At 38.5% G+C, this 18,592-nt stretch overlaps 2 protein-coding genes across 2 annotated transcripts in view; both read right to left on the reverse strand.

The window, feature by feature from the left end:
* The window catches only part of atg7 (ATG7 autophagy related 7 homolog (S. cerevisiae)), a 58,323-nt gene extending 55,831 nt beyond the window's left edge, over nucleotides 1–2,492 (reverse strand). The window contains exon 1 of the mRNA XM_005932296.3: nucleotides 2,064–2,492. The gene's annotated coding sequence lies outside the window, so the exon portion shown is untranslated. The remainder of the gene's footprint in view (nucleotides 1–2,063) is intronic.
* A 2,262-nt stretch (nucleotides 2,493–4,754) lies between these two features.
* Nucleotides 4,755–11,464, reverse strand: hrh1 (histamine receptor H1). The gene is made up of 2 exons (XM_005932295.3): nucleotides 10,957–11,464; nucleotides 4,755–8,454 (listed from the first exon to the last, which is right to left on the reverse strand). Exon 2 carries the CDS (start codon nucleotides 8,216–8,218, stop codon nucleotides 6,566–6,568), a length of 1,653 nt encoding a protein of 550 aa, XP_005932357.1. The 5' UTR covers nucleotides 8,219–8,454; nucleotides 10,957–11,464; the 3' UTR covers nucleotides 4,755–6,565.
* Nucleotides 11,465–18,592: the final 7,128 nt, after the last annotated feature.

Genomic DNA, 18,592 nt, shown 5'->3' on the forward strand with positions numbered 1-18,592 from the left:
CCAAAATCACTCACACATGTTGGTGGAGCCCTGTGATTAGTGGATGCCTAAATCAGGAGCTCCCGCTGATCACATAATAATCAGTTCATTATCTGCTGAGCCCTAAATTTCCAATGCTGCTGTTTAATTGACAACCCAGTGAAGAATGTGATTTGAATAAGCTTATTACTCAGCCAGGTTTAAAATTACTCGATGAGTACATCGCCCAAGATATCAGAGTTGTAACTATATGTGCTTTTGATATGTGAAAGTATCTGCCACACATGCAAATGAAGGGGAAAAAAAAAATCACACTATTATCAGTTGTCTTTTTCTTCTTTCAGCTGCTCCCTTTGGGGTCACCACAGCAGATCATCTGCCTCCTTCTCACCCTGCCCCTAGCATTCGACTCAGTCACACCAACCCTTTGTAAATCCTCCTTCACTACTAGGGCTGGACTGGTAATGCATATTAGGCTTTTTCCTGGTGGGTCAATATAATTTTTTTTCTTTGTTGCTATAATCATACAGGCCACCTGCCATGGTGCACTGGCACTACAAACACTGACACTAGTAGTGTAAAGTACTTTGGGGTCCTTAGTGACTAAGTAAAGCGCTATACAAATACAGGCCATTTACCATTTTAGTCCAGTGGACAATTTTTATTAGTAATCCTGGATAGACCAATATAATCTTTTAACGCAACCATCCCTCTCCTACACACACAGATGGACAAACAAAAGCACACAAAAAAAGGTGTCAGTGAAAAGCCAAGAGAGAAAAAGAAAAAGAAACTAGGCATATATGCAGCAAAATGTTTATATACATATTAGCAACTGCACTGTCAACAGCAGTACCAGCAACCACTACTATAAAGCTCTCACAGTCACAGTACTGCTCCTGTTTCCAGCACTAGCCATGGAGAAATGATGGAGGAGGGAGAGCAGTTCCAACAAGAGAGCGGGGAAGGTGTAAATAATATGGTAAGGAAATAAATGGAAGGACATGATTATCAAGGGAGACATTCAAGTAAAATAACCCACCATCAATGACCAAAAGCCACTGCTAATAGCTAAAGGGTAGCTTTTAATTGTGCCATGCTGCACTAAAGCACAACAAAGACTTCCTAACCCAACAACCAACGTGGTTAAACAAAAATAAAGCATAAACATTTATTTATTTATTAACTGATCATAGTCAGCCGCCTGGACCAAATATGCCAGGGCTCATTTGGTGTCCCAGTTGTTCACTTCATCAGTGAATCTTCTCTGAGGTCTTCGTCTTTTCCTCCTCCCTGGCGTCTCTATATTCAACATCCTTTGTCCATCCTCTATTACTATTCTGCACGTCCAAACCACCTCAGCCTTGGCTCTCTAACTTTACCTCCACACCGTTAAACTTCTGATACACTGATTTCTAACCGTGTCCACCTTGGTCAATCCCAACAAGATTTGAACATTTTCAGCTCAACCGTCTTTTTGTCAGCACCACAATCTTCAAACCATACAAGACGCTATGATGTGTGGATGGTCTCAATCCCATCTTATAAAAATTCTCTTTAACTTTTGGTACTGTATATCTGTCACAAATAACTCCATATGTGATGGCAAGCTACATGAACAATAAACTGGACATTTAAAAAAGAAAAAAAGAGGATTCGTGTTTCCTTTCCTGTATCCCATCCACGTGCATAATCCATGAAAAGATAAAGGATTTTAAAATATTTTTGGCCAGCTCAGCTGCAAAGAGAGCCTAAACTCTGGTTAAATAATGAGCGCCAAACCTTCAAGACTAAGCATTTAATGGCTGTCAGTCTTGGCATGTTAATGATTAAATTCTACGTTTACTTTTTTTCGTGTCTTTAACTGTTTTCTCTTGCTGAGAAGTAAAGTCAGCTCAATAGAGACCACACAATGAAACCCAGCAGCTTTAGCACTTCAAGCGCTTTTTAACGCGACGAAAATTCTCATGGAAATAAATCATAAAATAAGACATCCCTGCATCACAACACAGACAATTTATGTCCGCTTCAGACAGATACATACATGTTTATACGTTAACGTGTAACAGGACTTGTGCACTTACCATAAAACCTTACTTCCTGGTGAAGGAGATCATGTGATCGCGAGTCTTGTAAATAAAGCAGTGCAGTGTGGGTAAGCTTTAGCTTACTTGCTACGGTTTCTTGTCTTTATGGTGCAAGCACCATTGAGTAAAATACAAAGAACCAAAACATAAACAAGAACGCGCAGACGATAAAGCAGGAGAAAACGGACAAAAACCTGTAGGCGCCGTTTCTTTTCATTTCGGAGACTGCTACAGAGGCTGAAGCGTTTGTAATGAACGCCGGTTTTAGCTTGTGAAATTACAAACGCAACATAATAGTGGTGAAACCGGTAAAGCTACTTCTGCTCCTACTTTTGGGCTCAATTATGACTTCAGTTTTCACCAGAAATTAGCTGTATGTGAGCGGCGGACCGTACGGAAACAGGGTTAGGGACCGTCGCAAAACTGTGCTGCTGTACAAAAACGCACGATATAAATTAAAAGATGTCATGTTTTGGCCAGGAGGCTAAAACAAACTGAGAAAATCCATCTAAAATAATATGAAGCCCACAAAGTGTCACCTCTTTGTATTTGTATTTCCCTGGATGACAACCACAATATCCAGTGGTAGCCCCTGCACTGTGAAGGACAGCATGTAATAATAGCACCCCCCTTTTTTAAATAGCTTGTTCTACATGGAACAGCTATTACCACATGTAAAAGCCACTGAGCTCTTGAATCCTTCCTGAAGGAAAACACAGGAACGAAAGTACAAGTGCTCAAGGTTTCCTTGTACCTTATCATTTAAACACAAGAACACTCTGAAGTAGCAGATGAGACTAGCGGTTCAAGGAAAGCATAAAATGCTTTGAAAGTACTCAGTTTGTTAGATGGAGTACATGTTTACAGTGGAAATCTTCAACAGGGTAAGTTCAGGGACATTGTGTGAGCTGTGTTAACTGGTTTAATGAAACAAGGAAACATCTCACAGTGATGCTCATGCAGATGCAGACTGTGTCAAGTTGTGTTGCTCTTAACTAATCTTTAAAAAAAAGCTTGACTGATATAAAACTGCTCCTACTCATACAGGCTGAGTTTTCCCCCTTCAACAGCTCATGGTTTAATTATTGTAAGGTGAGATATATGTGTTAGTATTAATAATTGAATTTCTTTTTTTTTTTTGTTCAGATTTTTCTCGCTTGGATAAGACCGCTCCAGGTTTCAATTTTTGATGAAAGCATGTGTATGTTTTTCTGATTCAGACCTTCAACACAAACTGGTTTATTACAGTAAACTATGAGGTAAAACTGAATTGAGATTTTCAGATCTGTACCATGGAGTCCATTCCAGTTTAAAGATTACAGATTAAATGAAAAACAGTTCTTATTTTAGTACAAGTAACCTGAGAAACACGCCATAGAAACTCATGAATGATGCCCGTGCTGGGTTATTAAGAGAGAGGGGATGAGGGACATTGGCATATTGTTGAAAATGTCCTTGTTATACGTCCCATACAAGAGAGGAAATATAACAGTTTCAGCACACTGATAAGTTAAATGAAATATTTATGCTGGTAAGTCACAAGCTTTGCAGATTTTGGTGAATATTATTGAAACTGCCACAAAGAAAATTAAGTGGCACTATATTATGAGAAATAGAGTTCTTGTCTTTTTTTCTAGAGCCATTTCTCCATTTTGCACAGGAGAAAATATGAATGTATTAATTGACAGTATATGTGCATCATAATTTGCTAAAAAAAATGCTAAAATTCCCCAATATGGCTTAAAAAGAAGATGGCTACACTGTGGTCATATAGGGATGGACATGGTCAGCAACATTACTCGGGTAGGCGGTGGCATTTACACAGTGCTCATTTAAAGGATCTTCACTTGGTACTACAGGACCTAAACTGTGCCAAAAAAATGTCCCTTCATCATTACATCACCAGCAGGTTGAATCACTCATACAAGGCAGGATGGCTCTATCTATCATCTTGTTTAGGCAAAATTAGGTAAACTATCTCAACATTGCAGGAGAAACTGAGACTCAGCAGAGTAGCCAGTGTTTTTCCAGTCTCCGCTTGTCCATTATAGATGAACCTTTGTGAACTGTAGCTCAGTTTCCTGTTCTTAGCTGGAAGCACTGGCGCCTGTTGTGGTCTTTTACTGCTGTAGCCCATCTGCTTCAAGATTCAACATGTACAATCAGAGATGCCTTTCTGCATACCTTGGTTGTAACAAATGATTATCTAAGTTACTGCTGCAGTCTGGCTATTCACCCCGATCTGTGAAAACAACCTGGCATTTTCTTCCAGAGAACTGCCTTTTGCTGGATATTTTCTCTTTTTCGAACCGTTCTCTGTAAGCCCTAGAGATGGCTGTGTGGGAAACTCTCAGCAGATCAACAGTTTCTGAAACACTCTGCTTGTCTGTCACCAACAACCATGCCGCATTGAAGGTCACTTAAATAACCTTTCTTCCCCATTCAGATGATTGGTTTGAAAAGCTGTAGTTGAACAGGTGTACTTAATAAAGTGACCAATGGGTACATTTGATGGAATCTTGCTGCAGCATGGGCATTGGGTTTTGTCCCAGGTTAATTAGGTCATGTGTTCAGCATTTCACATAAATGTTCTTGCCAAAGTCAGCACCTCAAACTAATGACAAAATAAAATTAGAAGAACAGTTTGAAGTTAATAGTGTTAATGACGTGAGGCTCGAAGGACTAGCACATTAGAACATTTTATTTTTAGTTTTAGGTGTACATCATAAACAGGACATTAAATGTCATCAATTTTTTTCTTTCAGATTGACTTCAATTTTATTTCATTACTGTATCATGCATGAAATAATATGCCAGCCTAAATAGGCTTACAAGACACTGATAACAAAAAACAGAATATAAACCAGAACACTGTACACCCACAGGTTTTAATCATACTCTGGTGATCATTATAAGCATTATTCAAAAACTTTGCCCTCAACATGAGACACCCAGCATTAAAAGCGCATAGGCAGCAACTTCACTTTGACATAAAAGTATCCAAACTACTTAAAAAAACAACAACAAAAAACACACACACACAAACAGCAAAACATTCAGTGGGACATAATATTCATTACAAAGAGTTACCTCAATGGAAGCTCTTTGCAGAACCTTTTCAAGCAACAGAGAAACAGCATATAAAATGAAATTTTCTTCCCCTTTGTCTTGTTTTTAATGAGAAGTGTACTCTGTGCAGTCACACACATCCATCTTCCCATCATCACCTCTTCCAGCTCAATTTCAGCCTCCTCTGATTTGTTTGATTTGGCTGCACAGTGACTCACAACATTGCCACGCTCATTACAACATTATTTCAGACACTATGATTCACATATTAAAATATGAAATTCAGTTCTTTGTCCCTGCCCCCCCTAAAATCTGAAGTGACACTGTGCAAAAAGTAACAGTGTAAGGAAATGTCCTTAATTCCATTTATCCTTATTTTCTTTTTACAAGGAAGCTGCTAGCATAGCTAACACGGGAGTTACTGGGAGAAAGAGTTGCACCATGAAGCTCTGTGTATAGCCTGGATGCACTTGAATGCGTTTGTTACAAAATACTGACACAAATCCATTAAAGAAGTCTCAGATTTATAGTGTGCTGCAGCATTTTTGAATCATTTTCGACACTCTTTGGCTAATGACGTGTAGCGACGTGCTACACCTTATAACAGATAAGCAACTTATTCCCATCAAGGAGAGAAACAAAACCTTTCTGCAGTTCGAAAGAAGACTGTGACTGTGACAAATAGTTTGTTCTGGTAGTAGTTTTGTCTTCATAATCAGGTTTTTGCTCATATATTTCCAATTTCATTATACTATGTATAATGACAATAAAGGCTTTCAATTCAATATATTAACCTATTAGACTTAATGGCAGGAAATAGATGTGACTGAATGTGCTTGTTTAGAGTTGCCATTCTTAATTTAAAAAACATAAAAAATAAAGACAGTAGGTATCATAATTCAGCCCTTCCTCGATCACTAGTACCAAGCACCAAGATGCATCTAAAGTCTCGTACTCTGTTTAAATAATAAGAAGGAGAATGACTCACAATGTGGTTGTCATTTTCAAAGAAAATCTTCTCCTTGTTCTTTTTTTAAAACAACATTCATCATATTTCACATTATGTGTCTTATGGTATATTCCTAGCACAGAAAATCAATTAAAAACATTTTTTTCAAAATACAATTTTTACATAGTTTTTAGCACAACTTTAAGCTCAAATTCTTCTGTGACACAGTCTATTATTATTATTATTATAATTACTATTATAATTAGTGTAACATAAACAAAATAAATAACATTAAACTGAAATATTATCCTCAGCTTGAGTCTTGAGTCCAAAGAATTGGTGTTTATAAAAATAAAATGCGGAACATAAAAGGAATAGCACACTTTTTTGGTCAACGCTTGATGAGACATTTTTTCTTTTTGCTAATTCTGCTGTTGTCTCAACATTTAGACGCCTGCGATTGTGTTCTGCTCATTTACAGTCACAAAGGAATGTTAAGAATATTTTTAAAGACCCGTTTAAAGTTTCCATTGCAGAGCGGGTATATAAAAGGGTTTAGAGTAGAGTTGATGTAACCCAGCCATATGGTGAACATGTGCAGGTCATGGTGGACGCACTCTCTACAGAAGGCCATGACCATGAAAGCTATGAAGTATGGTATCCAACACAATAAGAAAGCAGCAATTATGAAGCCCAGCTGCTTGGCTGCTTTGTGCTCTTTGTGGATCCTCAGACTGTGGATGCGATGGCGTGATTGGTCAATGAACTTTTGCCACGCCTGTCTCAGAGTAATTTCATTATCCGCGTCTAATTTGGCATCTTCTACTCCTTCCTCGGCCCAAGGTAGAGCTTGGCTGGGGTCGTAGTTGTTGCTGAGCACAGATGTGTATCTCTGCACGTCTGATACCTTGTTGGTATCGCAGACTCCGCTCACTGGGTTTGGCACTGTCACATGGCATTCGTTTAAAGACGCTTGAAGTTTGTTCTCATTATTTCCACCCGAGCAAATCACGTCCTGTGGTGCCGATGGCTGGCTCTGGGGAACCTCGCAGTCTGGTTGCTTCTCCTCAGGAGACAAAGAGCACCTTTTAGTCTTTCGTGCCATTCTGAGACCTTTTGTTGTCATGGCAAGCAATGACGTCTGCTGGCACTTTACACCAATTTTTCTGTGTGCTCTCGATAGAGCAGTTTTATTGTTTTTATCAGCGTCTTCAAGAGGATCTGTCTGTTCGAGAGTATTCTGGTCTAGCAGTTTTTCTGTTTTGGATCCTTTCATTAAAACCTCACTTTCCCTCTTAGGTGACTTGGAGTCATTTTTCACAGGGGTTTGAGGATTTTGTCCATTGTCGTTTTCTCCAAATGAATCAGTTGGATGAATGATTCTCTCTCTGTCCCGTAGATGTTGTCTTACTGCCAAATAGATATATGTGTAAAACCACAACATCAAAACAGAGGGTACGTAGAAGTTGAAGACTGCGGTAATGACCTTAAACCACGTGACAAAACGGAAATCTGTGTCACACTTATTTTCCTCTTCAGGTTTGAGGTCCACGTGTGTGAAAGACCTCCATCCTAAAATAGGAATAATCCACATCATGGACAGCAGCCAGGCTCCAGAAATCATCACACTGGCTTTTCCCCGTGTTCGATATTTTAGGTACTTAAGCGGCTGTCTCACTGAGCGGTACCGATCCAAACAGAGGATAAATAAGCTGAAAATTGAAGCTGTGCTTGCCACGTAGTCCATAATCAGCCAAAACTGGCAGACAGCCCGCCCCAGCTTCCATTCATCCTCCAGCAAATATACCAAGTTCAAAGGCATGACCGTGGTCCCTACAATGAGATCCGCCACAGAGAGGCTAACAATATAGAGGTTCCCTACAGTGTGGAGGCTCTTCTCTTTCTTCACAGCATACAGTACGAGCAGGTTCATTATGATCGTGAGAAGGGAAAGAAATCCCAGAAAAACTCCCAGCAGGGCGCTGTTGATGCGATCATGGAAGGTCAGGGTTTGATTGTTCCTCAATGAGTCACCATCACGGAGTCCACTCCAGCTGTTGTTGCTGAAGTTTACATAGCTGCTGGCATTGTGGTGTAGAGGGTCTGCTGAAGGTGACAGACTAGATTCCATCATGTTAGGTGAGATGGACACCTCTAGATCCTGTCACATTTTGGAAAGCTTTCATCCAGTGCTTGTTTAACTAAACACCATGGCATGTGTGGAACGGCAGGTTTTAATCAGTGTGTTTACACTCAATGGATAATGGACAAGTTTACTTTCACTCTGGAAAATGTGTATTCCTTCACTAGCCCTGGTCAGTTTATCCACAGTCTACGGTCCATTTTGTTGTAAACCCCAAGTAACAGCATCTGGAAAACACAAAAAATGGCAAGATTAGACATGTAAATGCTGTTAAACAACGTTCTGTATAGAGTTCATGATGTGGATGATTGATTTATAATGGATTACATAATTTCATGAATATAACTCAGGGTTAAAAAATGTCTTCACTTGAAATGTGTAAGAACTAATGTTGCACGAGAACAACCTTAGCGAGAGTATACAAGACTTTTCATGGACTGCAGGTGAGCAGATGTCTCTCATGAAGCGCTGCTAAGCTAAAGGTTTATTGAAAGCAAAGCAACACAAAGACTTAAAGACCTCTTTTCAGGACAAGCGGTCAACGAGGTTTTTGTCATTTTTTAAAAATGTCTATGTTTAACTTTTGAACTAAATATGTGTACTGGAAAGTTGCTAATGTGTTTGCACTGTTCACTCATATAACCAGTTCTCACGGCGTATTGACGATGGTGTAACTAAGGAGAAGAGAAAGTCCAAGTAATAAACGCCCCTTTCAAAGAACCAACCTGTGTCTGTGTAGTCGTGAAGAGAGCTACAAGACATTTGAAAGCTAACTGTGAGTTTTTAAACACTTTTACTCTTGAAAATAAAAACACAAATCATTATTCAAAGAACATGGCTGAAACATGACCACAGGAAAGCTTGAGAAAACCGCCCGAAGAAAGATAAGGTGAAGAAGATACAGTGATGATGCAATATTTCAATACACAGATAAAGGTTTCCTGTAATCTTTCCACCTTTGCAGTTTGGGTTTGAATTATTATTAGTCTAAAACCTCCCTTATTCCATCTCTTTCACTGTCCAGCTGGCTTTCTTTCACACTTACGCAAGGGGAGGGCGGCGAATCCCTTCAACAACACAGTAGACAAACTGTGTCATAGGCGGAAAGGAGCCGTGAATATGCTGCCAGCGCTGTATGATGGAACCTTTGGATTGATAAAAGCCTATTCAACACTACACTTGATACTATGTTTGAATGTGAAAAGCACAGCATGACTTATTAAAGCATATCAATATGGTACTGGAAAAGCACTTATCTGAACTGTTTGGGATATTGATTTTTAAGAAAGTAGACTGAAATAAACCTGTTGCTATGGATGCAGGTGACATTTCTGTTTGTCTTTCTGTGATTAATGTGTGAAATAAAAGATGTCATTTTGCATTTTTCAGCGGTCCCTGCACTCCCGTGCTAATAAATGATTTAATCTGTGTAATTTTGGTAATATCATCATGTAATTTCACTTAAATGGAATTGTACTGTGCAGAGGAAACAAAACAAAAGCTACATATTAATCTTTTCCTTCTTTCGGCTGGTCCTTCAGGGGTCATCAGCCTCCACCTCATCCTATCCTTAACATCCCTCCTCTGTCACACCAACCCTCATTATATCCTCTTTCACTCTTTCTCTGTGGTCTTCCTCTTTCAGTGCTGGAATCTATCTGTGTATGTGTCTCAAAGATGACACACACTCAGGAGAAACACATTAAAAAAAAAACTTTAGTGGGCTACTTATCTTACTGGTTAAATAACAGTAGTCGGGGCTGGAAAGTTTTAGTGATGTTGTCCACTGAAAATTGACTCATACTGATGATTTGATATTAAAATGAGTCAACACTGGAACAATTATTACGACAAAAAATAGAAATCCAGATTCCAAATAAATGAACTGTGGAGCTTTGGTGTGGATGGGTGGATAAAGTGGATTTAATTAAAGTGTTATGCCTTCAGGGTAGGTCTATACATGATTTCCTCAAGCGCAGACACAGACAGGGTAATATCTCAAGAGGAGAAAAAGCAGTTTTAAGACAGAAATTACCAAGAAAACTGGCCAATTGCTAGATATACAGAAAAATGGGGAAAAGCGAGCATGCATATAACTGCATTTACAGCTTATCCGACATATTGTGAGCTTCTTGTTACGTGATTTAATTGAATACATTCGAGTGACTTGAATGATTTCGCAAGCTTTTTTTTTTTATTATCTCTGCCTGAGTCTGACTCATTATCTATAACTGCAAATCACGTCTCTCTGTATACAGCGCCTGTTTATACAACAACTGCCCCCACAACACAAATATTTAGGACCTTCATTGCTGACGAAATTCACAGGAGGCATAAATAAACCTGTTGCGCGTTTTCTGCATTTGAGCAACGCACTTCTTGTCACAGAAAAAAGGAAAGGATGATTTATCCGGTACTAATTGCACAATATGATTATCTGTCTAATCTCATAATAACACCGATGAACCGTGAGACCTAATGAAGCCCGTCTATTGAACTGAAAAATGGCTCTCGTATATAATACTACAAGTCGGCGTCAAAGAACCACCTGTTGAGCCGCAGCAGGAAACGTTTAGGTTTACAGCACCGCCTCAAACATGTATAGTTTCTAAGAATAGTCGTGCTACAAAATGCTTTTCTCGGTTGCCTTAAAACAAGTAAAAAGTTAAACGGTTTAAAAAAATAAGTTAGGCTTAAGTGCGAGAGAAAGTAGACAGTTTCACACTTGCCATTGATGTAGAGGTGCATCTGAAAGAAATTCCTCGTATTCCAGCGTGTATTCCCGGTGAAAATCAGGAAAGGATTGTAGGGGCAGAGGTTGGGATTGCGAAGAAAAACGCCTGCTTCCTTCCCCCCACTCTCTCCTCAGCGCTCTCTTTCTCTCTCCCTCTGATGAACTTTGGAGTTTCTATAATATTCCAGCGGAGAGCCTACTCCTGCAATAAAAAATATCCTGTTGCTTGAACGGGATGAGCTGGCGCACTTTAATTTGCAGCGGCATGAATCAGTGGATGATTCACTGTACAAGACGCAGTGAGCAACTTCCATTGAGCTATACCACGAAATCTGGAGATAAGAGATTTTAAAAAGACACTGGATGCTAAACAATACGGTTTTCAGACAGAGTACGGAAACACCTGTTTGTCTTTACATTTCTAACACTCATATAAGCTACAATTGTGCATATGATTAACATTCAGCATAATGGAGAGATGATGGGACATCAGTAAGGATCACCAGCAGGGATGAGAGACCGCTCGTAAGAGGCAATGATAACGTCAGAAATTCCTCCAATCACAAAACAGAAAAGGAAATGACGAAACTGCGTGATCTGTGTGCCAAGAATGGAAATTTGTGAGAAAAAGCGGGTGTCCTGAACTCTTGAACTCGGGTTGCGTGTCAGACGATCCAGTGAAGACACTTAAAAGTTTAAATGTAACTGTAAAATTGTATTAGTGATTTGGTGTGGGTTGTATTAGTATTATTAAGTACATGTGTGTGTGGTGGGGGGTTGCACACGCAGTGAGACTACTTGTAGGCAACTTGAGTCATCAGAGCTAATTTTGTGCAGTAGATGAGAAGATAATACCAGGAGAAATACTTTACATAGACCATATTTAGGTCAATTTTTATTACAGCAGTTGAAATGATGACAAATAATATCTACTGCACAATATGACGATAATCATAATATTATCCTGCAGATACCTGTCTGCGAGACAGATATATAATGGAGGCTGATGTGGTATGAAACATTTCCTGTATCTGTCCTTGTGGAACTGGAGCTGAATCAGCCTGCTAGAGAAGGTTTTCTGCTGACTGTCCAGTAAATGATGCAGAGGGTGGTCAGGATTCTGATGAATAACAATTTATCCTCTCCACAACTTCAGTTTGAAGTTTGAAGCCAGATTCATGGAGCAGTCTTCCTAATCAGGCTGCTCTGATGCTGCTCCCCCGTCAGACCACAGCAAAGCACCCTGCACATGCCACAACTGACTGATCAAAAATCATCATTTTGCTGCACACGCTGAAGGATCTCAGCTTTTTCATAAGCAGTAGATCCTACTTTTCCACTTTCTGCAGCAGCCTCTATGTTGGTCTTCCAGTTCAACTTGTTCAGCCTCCTTCATATCAACACCCTGCCCCTGGACAGACAAAACAGCTGTCCTCTTCTTTCAAAAGTCACTTTCCACCTCAGTGATTTTTACATTCAGGAGGAGACCTCTCCAGACTACTCCACAAAATAATTCCCTAGTGCTCTGTCCTCTCCCTCCTTGCCCATCAATAACAGGTCCAACCACTGCAAAATGTTTGTAGGTGCCATGACCTAGAATTGGGCCATGGTACAAGGTGAACAGGACAGAGACAGGACAGTCCCCCCAGTGGAGCTCCTGTACTGCACATCACCAAATCAGATAGAGCGCTGCCCAATCTCACATACTGCCAACTGTCTGTCAGTAATCCATGAGATGCTGGACATGTATAATGTTGGTATAATGACATTTCCTGTAGTTTCGGTCTCAGTAGCAGTGGCTCAATCGTATTAAATGCACTTGAGAAATCAAAGAAGGTGATCCTCACCCTGTAGCTGTTGCTATCACATATGGGAATGCTCTCTGCAGCAGATGAGCAGCTGATGACTGCTCCTAGATTTGGACTGTAAGGAAACAGCAGAGGGTCAAAAGGTGTTTTCCTCTGCAGGCTTGGGCCAAGATTAATAAAAAACAAACAAACCCCAAAACAGTAGCTCTTTTTCAGTGATACCAAAATCCCTGAAATAAGCTTGAAGCTACAGAAACACTGTAGTGATGACCCAGCTTTTGTTTGTGGAACAGCAAACAGCATGCTGTACCACATGCACAGAATATGGAAACCCATTATAGAAAATCTTGCACCTGTTCAGGTCCCTTTTGGCATGCACTTTACAGAGCCTGAGGCTGTGTGTTATTTCTCACATGCTATTCCTCACAAGAGGAAATTGCTCACTGGATCGAAATCTTTCATAGGTTACATCCAGAGAGACATATCAACCAGTAATAACAAATAAACAGAAAAATGAGTTCATTACAATAACAAGTGACTGGTGACTGTGCTTACTGCTTTTGGACACACAAAGATGTAACATTTAATTTTGTTGCTGTATAGATACCTGGTGTTGATCTGGATGATGCATCTTGTTTCTGCAGAGTGACTTCTACTTTGATTCAGGTCCTGTGCTTTGGTGAGTATTTTTAAGCTCTTTTAACTGGATAATTTATGTGTTTCATGAACATTTCTGGAAATTTAAGTATAATTTTGACAGAAATCTGTGTAATTATAAATAATATTCCAAGGTCTACTGTATAATTAATGTCTTGCTTAGGCATGTTTATGTTATTAATTTAAATTCATATGTACTTTGATTATCTGAAATACTACATGGATTTGCTGTCTCATACAAAAAAAACAACAAACCACTTTATTTCTTGCATGCTTCACCAACAGGTTGGATGTCTGTTTTTTCACAGTTAAGAAAGAAATGTGCTGAATGTTGATCCTCTCTGAGGTGAAATGCATAATGCATAATTGATATTTTACAGGTATCTGATATTTCTCCTGTGAAATACAGTAATCAGTTTTCCCTTCACTCTGAGTGTCTCTGCAAATGCTCTCTAGCTAGTACTGATGAGTATTCAAACTGCATTTATTTTAGCTGCGCATATCCCATATCTGTTATTTTCAAAAATGCTCCATGTGGCAAATGTATTTATTTTCTCTCTCCCACTCATCTGTAAATGGAGATGAAAATACAGTTAAATGTGAAAATGAAGTGTATACAAAAAGTCTTTAAGCGATTTTTTTTCAATCTTTTAAACAGATCAAAATGTGCAGTTATGTGTCTGCAAACTGTGTAAGAAATCTGCTGTAGGTTGACTCTACACAGATCTCCTGGACTTGTCTCAGAACCAGTGGCGGAGTGGGGGGGGGGTGGTTACTGGGCTTAACCCCGGGTTGTTTTTCAGAAGCCCGGGGTCTTTTGGAGTGTAATTTTTTCATAGTTAGATGCCTGGCTGACACACAATATTCGAAGCACATAGTGCACACTGTGGGAATTTACGACTGTGCGTGAATCCCCCCTGATATTGGTATGATCCGAGCTCAGGCACTAAGCGACTGAGCGAGGGGGCGGGGCAGCTGCTGCCTGCAAGTGCGCTGTTGGAGAAATGCAGCCAGGCAGACAGAGGAGAACTGAAGTTCGACCAGGTACCAAAGCAAATCATTCGTACTGTACAAATAATGTAAATATGATGGTGTGTCACGAAAGATTGAAATCAAACTGATCACTTGACCCATTATTACGTTACTTGCTCTTCAAGTGAATCAACAAATGGCGAAATGAAAAGCCGAACAACAACAATGCTGTTTCTTTAGAGAGTCTTAGCTTACATGTGTGTTTATTTCATATTTTCAGTTGTTACCCTCCACAGCTAAATAAATCGGTTTAAGTAATGTACTGATATACAAGAATGGACATAAGGGACTTCTTTCAAAAAAAAAAAAAAAACCCTGGTAGTATTTTATATATTATGCTTTGTATGTTGTTCAGTATATTTCTATGCAAAACAAGAGGAATTTCAATACACAGCAGTATATTCACAGTTTAAACCAGATATTTACATACACTTTATGGAAAACACAAGAACATTTTTTTACTGTACAACATCAATTTAGAGTAAACTTGTTTTGTTTTGGATAAATCAATATTGAAATATCTTTTGAATTAGTTAAATGTCAAAATGAAGAGAGACAGAGCTGTCTATTTATTATCACTTTCATCAAATTTAGGATTACATATACACTAAGTTTATTGTTAATTAATAAGAAAACTCCAGACGATTCCATTCTGAGCTGAAGAAGCTTCTGATAGGTTAGTAGAGTCCATGTGAGTAAATTGGTGGCACACCTGTGGATGCATATAAGGCAAAACACAGAGCCTGTTTCTTTAACATGGGAAAATCGAGAGATGTCACCCAAAACGCCAGGAAAAGAATTGTGGAGCTCCATAAGTGTGGCTCAATTTTGAATACAATTTGGTGCCATTTACAATTAAGAAATACAGATAGTTTCTCTCTTTACTCTTAAAGTTAACAAATATGTTTTTTTATTTATCAATCTAAAAAAATAAACATTTAGTCTGATTTGATATTACATTTAAAAAAGTGTGTTTTCTGAAGAGTGTGTAAATATCTGGTTTCCACTGTATATTTGATGATTGTCAGCACAAAGAGGGAGAGAGAGGAACAGAGAGGGAGAGAGAGGAACAGAGAGGGAGATGGAGAATGAGGACAGAACAGAGAGGGAACAAGAGCAGGTGAGACACATGTTAGTCACATGGTTGTTTACCCAAAGTATCACCGTATCATAGATCCTCATGTATCTCGCACCTAGTGTTTCTTTTTAGGTTTGTTATTTTTCAAATTCTATATTTATTAAGTTATGCAGGCTTGTTTGCACAACAAGGCTAAATAATTATATAAACTTTTCTGAATCGAAATAGTGGACTTTGGTAGAATAAAAAAATAAGTGTAGTGCAGGTCTATGGTGATTTTTAGTGCTACTATCATCTAGTTCTGATTCTGGTTCTGTCTTGGTTAAGTCCTAAGTAGTCCTGATTTTGAACTGTTGTAGTCCTGTTTTAATTCTGGATCAGTTCTGGGTCTGGTTGAATTGGGGTTTAGTCCGCGTGTCTTGATGCAGCCCTGTTCTGCCTTGCCTTAATTAAAAAACTAGTTTAAGGTGTCCTGCAGATGTGATATTTATTTTCCCTATATGAAGTCATTTTTTTGAACAAAACTCAAAACAGAGCCTATTAATCTTTCAGTCATTTCTAAACCCCCCCCAAATCCCACATGCATACTACCCTTTAGGGCTAAGCCCCGGGTGTATCAAATGTCTGCTCCGCCTCTGCATGTTCAGAACTATTGCTTGATTAACAAGAAACAGTATGGCCTTACCACTATCTTCTGTTTATAGCTGGACTATTTGAAACTACTGCACTGTTCCTGAGTGGGTGAAGTGCAGGACAAAAGGGGCACCTACTTGACTACTTGACCCCTAAGTGTCCTAAAATCGCTTCCATTTCAACTCCTGCTGTTTGCCTTCACTTGCAGTATTATTCTAGTCGGTGTGTTGATACTGATAGACAGAGAAATTCAGCTCATTCAGCTATATTACATTTTAATCCATCTTATATGTCTTATATGTTCCTCCATTTCGATTTGATGCAGGGCTGAAGCTTTTGAAACGCAGCTGTGACATTGTACTTTATTTCACCTTTATAGACCCATTAAGCAGACCACAGTGAGAATGGTAAGGCCCAGCAGTTTTACTGATTTTATTTTCTGTTGCCATAGGACCTTATTTCACAGTCTGTTTTTTTATTTTTTTATTTTTTTACATAAATTCACTTTAGGGACACATAATATTGACTGGAAATTTTCAGTTGTGCGTTATGTTTCTTTTTTTAATTGCAATTGCAATTCCAGTTTTTTTTGACTGGTTCATTTAATCTCAAATCAGCCAATTTGAAGATAGTGGAGCAGAAAATGCTCTGAAAATTGCATTATTTGAAATGGGAGTGACCCAGGTCTTAAAAATGAAAAATATGTCAGAGTTATAGTTAGAGCAACATCCAGAAACACCAGAATGTTGTTCTATTTGGACATGACAATCTATTGATATTTCTGTGGTACAACCCATTATATTTGGTGGATAAAACATGAAAGTTGAATGAATATTACATTTTCTTCATTTTGGTGACTAAGAATTTAATATTAGAAAGCATTCTACATGCTCAACTATGTACCATTCAGAAATTGTAATTATTTGTCTTTTGACATATGAAGTTCTTTTATTAGTGTGTGCTCACATATGGAACTTTGCAGCAGTTAGGGCTGTTCGATATAACGATATATATCGGATGACGATATAAAAACGTCTATCGTTTCCTATTACCCTATCGTTTGTTTCGTGGTGTCGTAAAATAAACTGTTTACAGCAATATTTTTTCATTGTTTTGACGGTCACTGTAGTGGCTATATTTAATTTCTTAAATTCTCTCTTTCTCTTATATTTAATATAACCACACTATGGAGGGACAAGTGCCTGTTTTTACATGTTATTGTTAGCAACAATGACGGTAAAACTATCGCGTGGCTCCGCTATCCGCTTGTTTGTTTTCCACGTAAACCTTTCACAATAAAGCTCAAGATCCTGTTGAGACTTTTCAAAATAAACTGAATCACGTGAAAGAGTATGCAGAGAGTTTACAGATGAGAAGCAAAAAAGAGCCGTCATGTGCTAAAAAATAAACCTTAGACTCAAAAGAAAATGGTGGCCGTTACAACTTATGTCTAAAAATGTATAGTTTCATGCATCGGTTAAAACATTCAAATCCAGGTAAAGGACGCCCAGCTGGAAAAACTAAATGCAAGTCGAGCTGCCCAAGATTCACAGAATTTACAGAAAATACATTTTTGTGATTTATATCGTTGCCAGGATGATAAATGTCTTATATCGGGATATGAGATTTTTGTCATATCGCACAGCCCTAGCAGCAGTGCTATACTTTTTTCTATTAACTATACAATGCTTGGACTTCTTTTTTTTTCCTTTTTTTTTTTTTACATCATAGCTGTCCCAAATGACAGATTCTGACGGTTGAGCTAAAGGCCTGTGCTGATTTGTGATTAAATGACTCAACTGTGCATTCCTGAGAAAACATATACTTGACTTGATCAGTATCCTTTTGTTTATTGCCCAAAAAGTGTTTAGATTTAGTAACGTAGAAGCATTAGTTAAACAAGACTGTAGTTTCTAATAATACTTAAGCAAATTCTGAAAACATGTCACTAAACAGTGGTTTAGTAGATATAATGACAGAATACATAATAGAATTATTAAAATGAAATAATTAGGTTAGCTTAACATAAGGTAAGTACATGCACTTCATATAAAAAGTTTAAATATAAGCATGATCATTTCATCTGATATTAACATGACATCACCATAAAGACATGAATCAAATTCACAAAAACAATATTTTACAGTCATGTTAATGTAAAAATAGAAATTCTGCAATTATAACACAGGAAACTGATGCCGATTAAACATAACTTTATTGTACAAAGTCAATTTACATTATGTTAATTTAATAGGTATATATTTTTTTCAGTATACCTTCGTCCATATTGGTCCATAGTTGTTACGCTCCGATGGTGTCACCCTTCAAGTGCAGGAACTACACAGTTCAAGAACTGTGATGCCATCAGGGCCAGTGGGGTTTAGTGTTTTTCTCCAGCTAACCGGGGCAGAAGTCACAGCCAA

The sequence above is a fragment of the Haplochromis burtoni genome, unplaced genomic scaffold (assembly GCF_018398535.1).
Source record: "Haplochromis burtoni strain Fernald_Lab_line unplaced genomic scaffold, NCSU_Asbu1 Contig_156, whole genome shotgun sequence".
Taxonomy (NCBI): domain Eukaryota; kingdom Metazoa; phylum Chordata; class Actinopteri; order Cichliformes; family Cichlidae; genus Haplochromis; species Haplochromis burtoni.

What these genes read in the sequence shown, in the direction of transcription:
- hrh1 (XM_005932295.3), bottom strand. Translation starts at nt 8,218, where the DNA reads ATGATGGAATCTAGTCTGTCACCTTCAGCAGACCCTCTACACCACAAT.